At 50.5% G+C, this 11,292-nt stretch overlaps 1 protein-coding gene across 1 annotated transcript; it reads right to left on the reverse strand.

Moving 5' to 3' along the window:
- Positions 1-5,073: 5,073 nt before the first annotated feature.
- On the reverse strand, positions 5,074-10,527 carry LOC34617447 (CTL-like protein 1). Its single transcript, XM_026335976.1, has 12 exons — positions 10,438-10,527; positions 10,016-10,113; positions 9,490-9,626; positions 8,407-9,203; positions 7,923-8,079; positions 7,576-7,652; positions 6,816-7,215; positions 6,451-6,512; positions 6,069-6,161; positions 5,690-5,758; positions 5,298-5,481; positions 5,074-5,162 (listed from the first exon to the last, which is right to left on the reverse strand). Exons 1-12 carry the CDS (start codon positions 10,525-10,527, stop codon positions 5,074-5,076), a joined length of 2,253 nt encoding a protein of 750 aa, XP_026191761.1.
- Between the last annotated feature and the right edge of the window lie 765 nt (positions 10,528-11,292).

Genomic DNA, 11,292 nt, shown 5'->3' on the forward strand with positions numbered 1-11,292 from the left:
CAGTGGGGATCAGCAGGGTCGGAGAGCCACGCGTGTCAAGTTTGCGATTTGCGATGTTTCCGTCTGCCGTAGGGGAGCAGCAAGGGGAGCAGGGGGAAGAACCTGCTGGCGTGGGCTGCTCTAGTTGGCGCTGCTGTGAGGGGCCTACGCAAACGTGCTGCAGTCTTCACAACGGCGTATTCAACGAAGGGAGGCAATGCCGATCGTGCGTTCAAAGCGGCAAGGCAACGCGTTACGGGGAATGGAAGCTGGGAAGAAGTCGCCACAAAGGATTGAGGCAATAAGACCTCCAGCGCCTTACTCCGGGGGCAGGGGAAACTCCCGACGCGGCGCACGCGAGAAAGCCTTATAGAGATATACATATACATGCATATGTATGTGCCTTCCACTCGAACGGCCGCAAGCTCGAGAGGCGGAAGCAGTGGGCAGGGGACAAGCCAAGGATGGCAAGGAGTCACGCGTCTCCAGCTGTGCTAGTGCCGCTGCAATCTCAAGGCAGATTCTGGAGGCATGGAAACAGCCAAACTGGCGGATGTATTGGGGATCGAGACGAGCAGTGCAAGGAGGGCAACACGGGATTAGTAGAGAGCAGCCCTTTGGGGGCGTTCCCAAGTTGTGCAAGTGACTATATGGAGGGCGGTGCCTGTTTAGACGGATCGGTTGGGAAATGATCGCATGAGAAGAAAGCGAAACGCGGCATAAACAGGTGGAATCGAAAGAGGAACAAAGCACCCATAACAGAATTGGGGAGCAGGGGGGCCGACCGCTGTGCTGCGTCGAGGACACAGTCTATATCGAGGGCGTCAAATGCCTCTATTGACGCAACAAATGAATTCACCCGCTTTGTCTCTGCCCAGTTATGTGGTTTCGAAAAAGGAAGGAATGAGAACAGGAAGGACGGGAGAAAACCAACAAACAGGAAAACGCCCACTGTATTATTACGCTGGTGCTCCTGCTACGAAGGGCAGCGGCCTCTGACTTTCAAAGATACAAAGGGGCGAGTATTTGAAAAGCGATGAGATATACGTTGTATTTTACTGAAATGTTGCCCAGAATGCTTTGCTTTATGGGTTCGTGAAGTAGTTGCGTGGAATGACAGAACATTTAGGTGCACAACCACGGATATCTATAGATACGTATAGCTGCATACACACCGGGGAGGTAGGCCGTGCGCCTATAGTCATATACGATTACGATTATACTAGTTTCTTAGTAACAGTCCTCTTCTCCTATCAGTGGTCATTCGCCTCCATTGGAAGCCAACGAGTTCCGCATGGAAGAAGGCAGAGCGAAAAGTTCTTCTCTCAGCAGCAGAACTGTATGGAATGTCTCCATAAGAACAAGCAGAATATCAGCAAGGCCAAACAGATCTTTATGCGTTTCCTGATCATATGCGGTAATTTTAAACACATAAGCTTGGGATTCAGCCATAGTGGGATATAGTGGCATGGGGTAATGGCTGTAGCACATGAAACAACTCAGAATGGGCAAAGAAGAACTAGCAAAAGCTGATGAAGAGGCTTGCAAAGGATACAGTAGGACGCTTGAGGGAAGTGAGCTACAAGTGAACAGAGTAGGCGTGCGCGACTTACCCCGGCTCCGTTTACATACTACGATTTGGTTGCTGGTCTTCAATCCTCACTCAGGAAGTTGCAATTTCTGTACTTTATCATTGAGCGAGCTCTAGCGATAGACTACAAGGAAGACAAGTTTAAAGTCTGCCAAGAAGCGAAAGCGGCGCCTAAAGGACCAGAAGCTGCTAGACAGTTTGTCGAGTCTGCAGTAAGATTGGTCACCTAGGGGTCAAGAACAAAAAGTGTAGATGCTGATTCGCAAGCAAAAGCGATACATGGATTCGTGATGTGTGTACTTGCATACTCGAATTACTGTGAGGTCAGGTGTGGCGAAATTTGTCCAACTAAAAGCATATTAATTACTAGCTTCAGCCGCCACAACGTAATTCTTCGACAGATTCCGCGATTGCTGTGCATAAATATCGTGATTTGGAAAGTCAATAGGATCAAAACTCTTATTCAAGATAGCTGTGTGTGTGAAACTGTCTCTGTTAGCCCGAAAGTGGATGAGCGGGCGATGTAACACTGAAGTACTTTCCACTACACTACTTATGTCCAACTAAGAACCCTTGAACAATTGCCTTAACGGGGTTTCCTGTCGAGATGCCCTATTTGTTGCACAGAACTGTTAGTGCAGCACAACGAGATGCAGTGCTGCCTGCGCATGATCTTGATGCTAAGTATAACTTAGTTGTGAATGCTCAGAGTGGGCGGTGCAGCAACACGCAACCCAGCTATTCCTCTTCGCTCATGAGAAGAACTAACAGGGATAAGGACACGAGCAGGAGTAAGACTTCTCGCTTCTATCACGCTTGTCCATGGTCTAGGATCATTTGTCTACTTACAAAGACCTTTGATGGAATGTCAACAATGTAGGTAACTACACCCATAGTAGACCCCTTCTCTCGTCAGTCCAGGCGTCCGTCACCTCATGGCAAGAAGTGAAGATGTATCTTGTAAAAGAAAACCAGACGCTCTCTTTATTCGCTTTCCTGGCCTTCCTCTCGAGGGTTTCCAGAGACGCGCATGCAGCCCAAATCGATGCGAAACCATAGGGGCGAAATACCCCGAAATCAGTTCTTAAGACAGACATCTTCCCTCTTTGCGCTCATAGTAAGGGCCACCGGGTCCAAGATTATAATGAACAGTGGGGAAGTACGAACGGCACACTCTGAGCAGTTCAGGCACTTTCGTGCAGGTGTACAGATTACCTCAGGGCAGAATGGCACGCAACCGATGGGGTAATAATATAAAGACAATCCAGCTCCGCAATACGCAGAGCAGAGCATCATCGAATTGTGCATTCAGGCCTCATTTAAATCGCTTATTTACTTAAACTAGGGCGAAACGTTTCCGATTTTGCTTGGGTCGAAGAAATAGATTATCCAGGACGAGAGTACAAAGAAGTGTGCCTTAGCTTGCCTAAGGACAGACACTCCTGGGCACTACTTTTTTAGTTGTGTCCCTGATTTTTTAGCGCCTCATTTGCTGGAGTTTGAAAGAAATGTTGCACCTTGTGCACTTTTGTGCATACGTTCAGTGACAGGCTTGTTCGGAGCTCTGAACATTGATCTGGCTTACAGAGGCCAATACAATAGTCAAGTACTGCATGCTCGCAAACGTGTGCATCTGATTTCTCATTTAACACCTTCCGTGTATGCATGGACACCCCGTTGTCCACAGAAGAACGTGAACCAGAGTCTAACTACAGCGAAACTATGATTGAGGACAGCTAAAAGCCAAAAATAATGAATTTAATTGTCGTACTTAACATTCGACAATAAAGGAAACGGCCACACAATGACAGAAACCGCTGGAAGCAAACGCAAGACAAAAATGACCTCTCTCCCTCTGGCGCCGCGCGCTGTCTGTCGCATGGCCGAATGGTGGCTAATGCCCCACTCCCTTTTTTCTGTTTCTTCGCCTTATCGGCTTGCAAAAGGCAAGAGGAATTGTTTTGTCTGCAGATCATCTTGAACCAAGGCAGACATCCCCTGTCGTCTGCCTCCCCTTGTTTCCCTCTCCCTCGTACTCGTTACCCAAAATGGCAGTGAGTGTACAAACTGGAGATGGGCCTCGCAGGTCTCTGACTTTAAAATGCGGAGGAAAATATTCTGATGTCTGCGGAAAGGCACGAAATGTCGAGGGGGGCCTCCAGTGCTTATCTGTCTCAATGCTCGCTCAGTTGGGTGTTTGCATGCTTGTTTGGCCGTGTCTCCGATCGTTCTTTCAGCCGGTCATCTGTCTTGTTGTTGTATTGCTTTTGGGCACTTTTCTGCCAAGGAGAAGATGGATGATCCTCATTATTTAGCTCAAGTGCTGCTCTTTCCTTTGGAAGGCCGATGCGATCCTCCTTCTCATGGGCGCTTTCATTTTTCGTTGTTTCTGCTTTGCTATCCGTTCTAAAGCCCCTCTTCCATCGCTTGGCACACCCATTTGTTGGATTGGTGCTCTCTCCCACGTCGCTTGTCTCCCTTTTGGTAGCCGCCCTCCTCCGGCTCCGCCAGTGCCCCGTGCGTTCAAATCACTACTGCTTATTGCGCTCTCGTTCATTTCTGTCACGTATGGCTCAGGGAACCAGCAGGAAGTATTCCAAGAAGATTGAGGCGTTCGACCGAAGCGTAACCAAGCGCGGTCAGGTTCCCGAGAGCAGGCAAAAGAAAGGAAAGGGCTACCCAGTGGGTCCAATCGTTTTGGGCGTCTTCCTCTTCGTAGTCGTGGGGTCGGCCATCATTCAAATCATCAGCTCTGCACAGAGAGGCGTTCTTCTCTAAACTTTGACTGCGGTTAGGAGGGCCGCCATGGCATTGTTTAACAGCTCCATTGATTGCTACGGCCAGTTAATGGTTCAGCTACCAGAGTTGCGGCTTGCTGCCTGTTTATGCTTCTCCGTGTTTTTGTAGCCGTTCATTTTTATCACGGAATTTGATGTTTTTCGCGACCTTTTATTTGAGCGAGACTGCAGTCGTTATCGATGCTATAGGAATTGGGCAGTATGGAGGGCTAGCTACTGCACCACCCGAGGTCGTTTCTTAGCCCTGTGGCATTCTCTTAATTAGAGTTCTGTTTTTGAAAGACTGATAGGTGTAGGCTGCAACGCAGCAGCAACTAGTCTAAAGCCAAAGAGAAAAGCTGCGAAAGATGCAGCCCGAGGAGAGGCAGGACGCACGCTCGAAGCACTGCACATATTATCTCCTTGCGTGAGGGAGCGATCAAAGCGAACACAAAAACAAAGGGAGGCAGAGGCAGAACACCGTCATGAGGGAATGGCACTTAGGCTTCACGCTGTCTCGGTCATGGTCTGTGGTGTCGCCGAGTACAGCAGAGAAAGGTGACAAGACGCCCCTCCTAAAAATTCCGTTTACCTCTCTCCCTTTTTCGACTCATGCGTTCTCCTCCACGAAATAGAGAAACTAAAGCCAGCGAGGGGGCGCAAGGGGGCGGCCGCTTGATTGAGGACGAAGAGGTTCCGGTCCGTAGCTCGCCAATGCTATGTTGTCTAGCTTCTGAAGTTCCTTTGCGCATCGAGGAGAAGCTCCCGAAGACAGGCGGGGGCGTGCACCTTGGTCAGAGGATTCTCGTCGATGACTGGGAACAACAGGAGAGAACTGCGATGTACACGGGTGTGGCGGGGGTGCAGCGCCTTGCTAGCGAAAAACGCATCGATAAACAAGCTTGCGTATTTTCTGTTTGATTTAAAAGTGACTCTGTGTTGTGCAGTACCTGGCGGTTGGACAGACTCGACGAGGAAGCAGTACATGAACGTATCGGAGACAATATCCCATACGGACATGAAATGGAGGGCAATGAAAAAAGCGCACAGAGCGGTGAAGAGGGAAACGCAGAGTGGAGCCGCCACAAATGAGGCGGAAGTAATGGAGGAGTACTTCTCTGTTGCAGTTAAGGTCTGCGGAGCAAAAAAAGCAAAAGTTGGAAGAATTGCTCGTGCAGGGAAGAAATGTAACTGCAGAGCAGGTGAAAGGTGCGTCGAGGTGCTCCGACGATCGGATGGCGCGACAAACGGCTTTATTTGCAATGCATCTACTTCAAGTGTGGCATTATGAAGCACCCACAGCAACAGGTAAAGGTAGACACAGATAAGAAAAAGGACTCACCGAGTAGGCCATGGCGCCGATGAGCAGAGAGATGAACAACGAGCCCACTGCTGAGGCGGTTGACACGATCTGAGCATCAGCAATGAAGAAGCGACTAGTTGGTGGTATGTTCAAGCAGCAAAAAGGCAAAAGTGGGCGCAGTGCCCCACAGCGCATTAGAAACATTGGCACGGGGAAAATCAAAGTAGTGTAGAACACAACACATGCTGGGGTGTAACATGTAGTCTAGGTAGGAGCGTACACATCGGAAGCAAGAGCGTGAACCCGGTGGCTGTGGATCATTCTACAGAGACGCAGAAGGATATCTTCTGTGAGCACATGCGACGGATGCAGCGAATAATGCTGCAGTTCGCTCTCAGTAAAGAGCAGATTAACGCACCCCATGAAGCAAAGTGGCTGGAGACCGAGCTTGAGCAAGGCGAGCGTATGATTTATCCATAGCGGGGAAGAATGGCTTGGAGGATATGGACATCTGAACCACAGCCCACATAGCATAAGCTGAGGTCGATGGACACCAGAAAATAGTAGAATATTCACTCTCTAAATTCGGGTTCAGAAAGCGAACCGTAAACCCCGAATTTCCCATCTCTAGAAGGCATCCAAACAACTTGAATCCCATTCTCTAATCCTTAATGGAACGCCTCAAAGTGCAGCCCTCATTCCGTTACGCATCACCGAGACTGGCAGTCTCTTATGGAGAAAGGGGGCAGAGGAGCATGGGATGCGGCGCATTGCCCATAACATGTTCCCGGCAATCTGACCTCGATGTAGCCGGAAGACGTAAATCGATCAACGATAAACGTTAAGGGGCTCATGATACTCCCTGTAGCGAACACAAACGTAAACATTCTAATGCGTAGTTTTGGGGGCTACACGTTACGTTTGATCGACCACCGAAACACTGCAGTGTGCTTTCCTCGAGATAACTTTCAATCCGCTTCTGCAACGCAGCACTGGCTGCTTTGCACTCACACCAGGACCGATTTTATGAGCTATTCTGCTCGGTTATTTGGGGGTTCCGCTACATGAACGGCAGCAAATCTAGTCGCGCGCGAACAGGAAGGGTGGCGCACGCCAATAGGATCCAAGGACACATGAACACCACCAACTAAGTACGGGAACTCACCAAATGAATCTCTGAGACTTTGGACAACTGGAGAGTCTTCTGTACCCGCCAAATGTTTTGACGCTGTCCAAGGGAAGAGCAGACGTATTCCCCTTGTCGCTCCCATCACTAGACCACCGACAGCGAAGCTACCGAGATGATGAATGAAACCGAGCCCCATGGCTACAAGAGGCGGGAACCAGCCCACGTCTCTTTCGTCTGCTCCTTCGGGAGGAGAGAAGTACCAAACTGTTGCAGAGTACGAAACAGCAAAGTGCGAGAAGGCAAGGAGTGCTTCGAGCACCCAAAAGAAGCAAATCCACCAAACGAAGCCGAAAAACATGAACCGAACGTCCCACACAAATTCCCTGTGGAGCGGCAGAATTCCGACGTCGCCGTTCTGTTCCAAGCCCATAGGAATCTGCACAATGAAAAGCAAAATTAATGCTTCGTGCAGCTAGAGGGAAGAAATGCGTCGATCCCTGAGTGGACCTCAGATACACTAGTCGTTAGCACATCAGGAAACACAAAGTACAGGGGAACGCACAGAGGGAGGCGTAGAGTCAAGCAAGCAAGTCGGGCAAAAGAATCAACAGCATCCGAGCGCAATCGAACAGGGTGCTATCTGCAGTCCTTCAGTAACAGCAGCCGCTGCAACGCAGCACGGCTGGCCCCTTGCATGCAACAGGAAGGAAGGCGATATTCAAGTGGCAAAGCAGTGCGCGCATTTCATCAAGTACAGGGTTACATTGACTTATTTATCCCGCCACAAAGCGTTTACCTCAGTGGCCCCCACGCTTCCAGCCGAGGCGATATACAAGTACGACCAGAGCCAAATAAGAACCCACACGATGGTTCCTGCAGAGGACAAAGCCAGAAAATGCCAGTCATGCGGAAAAGTTTCACAACGTCCCGCATTGAGCAGTGCATGCATTTTCCACATAAGCTGGTTTTAAAGCCCCATTTGGAAGAAAAGAAGCTAGAGACCAACCATTAAAAATCGCATGTGATTTTGCGGTTTTGCATGGCGCCACTCGCCCTGTGGAAGTCTGTTAGCGCGTATTGAACTTGAACTCGACGTGTAGTCTTGCTTTATTGGGGTGTATGCCGAGGTGCCAACAAGCCTACCTGCGGAGAAAGAGAGGGGTGCGATGAAGATTTGTTGCATGTCGCTCATGGCTTCCGCGATGCACTCCATGACCCGCAAAGATGCTGCAATAGCTCTTCTCGCCACGAAGAGGGCCGCGCAAAGGAAGCAGCCAATGAAAAGCAGAACGAATCCAACCTTGGGCAGACAAAAAGGGGGGAAGGATTAGCAGAAAGCACCCGACAGTAGTGGAAGGCAGGCAGCCGGAAGGGAAGCAAGGGAAACAATCGAGGGTCTGAGAGTAGCAATAAGGCGATGAAATAAGGAGAAATGAGCCAAAGACGACAATAAGAAAAAAAAATCATGAATTCACGTAAGCCGGCAGAGACATGAGTGAGACATCCATGGGAGAAGGCAGAGGCCAGGAGGCTCCCACCTGTGCACACGTGCAAGAACTGAGAGGAAAGAGCCGATTATGAGGGGAAGCCAGATATGCCTAAATTTGGGGGTGGCTTTGGTGCTCACAATCATGGCAAGCGTATAGTCGAAGGAATAGAAGCTTCCCTTGTCTTGATCGAGCACCCCATTAAAGCCACTCTTGATGAGACTTCCGCCACTGATGAATGCAAGTGCAATGGTGCTGACGGCAGCGCCCCCAAGAACAAATCCAGGAGCCGCTCGAACGGAGGCAGCGAAAGCCAAGGAGAAGATCACAGCGAGTACGAGATAGCCGAATACTGATCCCCCGGCGCAGAAGAATGATCCGATGGCGAGCTGCAGCTGCCGGAAAGTGCTGTTCAGCGCTGGCGCCAGCTGCGAGCGGAGGGAAGGGTCTAGGGGGATGCAGTAGGCGTCTGCCATGAGGGTGCTCGCATAGGCAGGTGACAGAAGCAGAAATTCAACTGTCATAGCCGAAGTCTTAGAAGTGTCTACCGTCGTCTCGCGAACCGGAACCGGTATGGCAACTCCGTTTTCGACGTCCTCTTCTGTAGGGCACTTTGCTACGCAGCGCCCATCTTGAAGCATAATCGAGGCAAAGGATTCTCGCGGATCGAGGGGGAAGTACAAGTATGGCAAATCCTTCACGGCTTCATCTACCCCGCACGCCTTCCCTTGGTAGTTCATGCCCTTGTAAAGGCGAGCAGGACTCCCCTCGGTGAGCGCCACCAGCACGAAACACAAGCAAAATAGCAAAAATGCAGCAAAGACAGCAAGCCAGTTTCGGTCCGTAACTCTTCTTTTTGGTTCCATATCGGAATTCAGCATAGCCGTCGTTGCACACGGCAAGGGCCCCGCGTAGGCGCCTTCATGCACTGGAGCGCCTAATGCATACACGCATACATACATACATGTACATATACACACGCGAAATGCATTTGTTAGAGCCTGTGTAGTGCGTGGCTGCAACATTGAGCTAGGTGGCGTGTGCTTGGTGGGCCCTCCCTCCCCCCCCTTGCCCCCCCGTTTGCTGCCATTGTTGCAGCAGGTTAAAACCTCCTTCGGAGGAAAAAGACTTGACTATGCGACACACTGGGAAGGCAAGGCTGTGCGAAACACTTTCTAGCTACACACGGACAGAGAGGCAGAGGCAGCTAGAGCTCTATTCACTCGCAAGAAAAGCAGTAGAAGCAGCAGGACTAACAGCACTAGCAACTGTGGCAGTAGCACCGCTGACAAACCAGGAGAGCCATCGTGAGGCGGATAGGGGGCTGTAATATACCCGTGGAGGGGTGGCACCCCACCCCCTATGGGTATATAACTTTCGGGGGCGCCGGTGGGCTGCATCTTTCAAACTGAGAGAAACTGGAAAGCAGAAAAGGGACAAGGGAAAGAGCCGAGTTATGAGAGGAAGGGACGAGGCTACAAAGATTGGGCAGCAGCGCTGGAGAGCTTCTAGAGTGGCGAAAGAATGCTGAAAAAACGAGGAGAGAGCTATGCGTAACGGAGAAAATGCGCTGCTTTCCCCGTGCACCGGAATGAGTGCTGCCTGCTGCGGCGTTTCGGCGCATTGAGTGCTGCTGTGTCCTGTGCGCCCTTTGGTGACCTTTGGCCTTTCTCTTGAGTGCTCGTTATCTCGCAGAAGATGCGAGAGAGAGGACACGTTCATTGGGCAGAGGGTGAAAGATTTAGGAGCATGAGGCCTGCTGCACCTTCGCTTACAGCTCGATAAGCCCCCTTCCCACGTGAAAAGAAGTCTGCAGTTCCGTCGCTCCCTGCACATGCAAAGACGCGCTTTATTTTTGGAGGGGTGTGGCGAAAGAACTTACACTTTGCCCGCGGAGAACCGAGGTGTGAGGAACACCTGGAAATGCCGCTGCAGCGGTCGGCTGCGACTTCTCCTGTGCGTTGTGCAGCACGGAGCACGAGACAACAAATTCCCGTAACTCCCCTTGAATATAATCAAAAGAAGAGAAATCGAAGAACAAAAGCAAACATGGACGATTCCGCCTTTTACGGTAAAGGGGCTTCGTGTCGGCTGCGCCTCAGGAGGACCACAGGCACAGCAGTCGCTAGCACCAGACAGACGAAAGATGGACGGTTTCGGACCAAGATTACCTTGGTTTCCCACAGGAAAATTAAAATAAAAGAGTTTTCATTCCTTCTGATATCAAGTGTGCGCTGAATGAGGGCTGGTGGAGTAGGCATCTTTATTATCTCACTCCCTGCACACTCGGGTGTACGTCCACATTGAAACATGCAAGAATGATGGCAAAAAGGGCTGCCTTCTCGACATCAAACAAAGCTCTTCTACGGCCAAGAACGACCTGCTGAAGGGCTTTATCGCTAGGACGACGAGCAAACTGCCTTTTTGTTCCCGCATGTACTTTAATGCTGCCACGTCCCTTCGCAGTCCCTCAGTCCAAGTAAAGTTAGTAGAGGCAGCAGCATCAAATATTCACACTTCTCCCAAAGCTCCAAAATCTGTGCTTATCAGGGGAGTGCCGAGGTGGTAAACCCGCGGCAGCTACGGGATTGTATATGCCCCAGTTCGACTATAGCAGATGCTGCAGGTGGATATGGCAGGAGGGCGGCGGGGGCCACCCTGCAAATGCCTTCAGTCATTGAGCATGCCATGAACATAGAGTCAGTGCTGCTGCATGATCCCCTTGGGCAGCAGGCACTAGAGCGCACATGGCCGGGTCCTGTAGCGCTGGAGTGGGCTAGTGTACTAAAACACTTTCCACTATGCCAGTAATACTTAACTATGTATAGTTGAAGGCTAACTATCGGCGTTTGGCTGTTAATTCACCTTACTTATTGCCGGGTGGCGGTAGATCAATTGAAGCAAACGCAGCTTTGTGTGTGTGTGCGCTGGACGCTATGTGCAACGAGCTGCGAATAATGGGAATGCTTATACGTGGAACAACGCGATTTCTCTCGCTCGTCCTTGGTTTCCATTGACGAGCGCCT

Source organism: Cyclospora cayetanensis, unplaced genomic scaffold, assembly GCF_002999335.1.
Source record: "Cyclospora cayetanensis isolate NF1_C8 unplaced genomic scaffold, CcayRef3 CcayRef3_contig_88, whole genome shotgun sequence".
Classification (NCBI taxonomy): domain Eukaryota; phylum Apicomplexa; class Conoidasida; order Eucoccidiorida; family Eimeriidae; genus Cyclospora; species Cyclospora cayetanensis.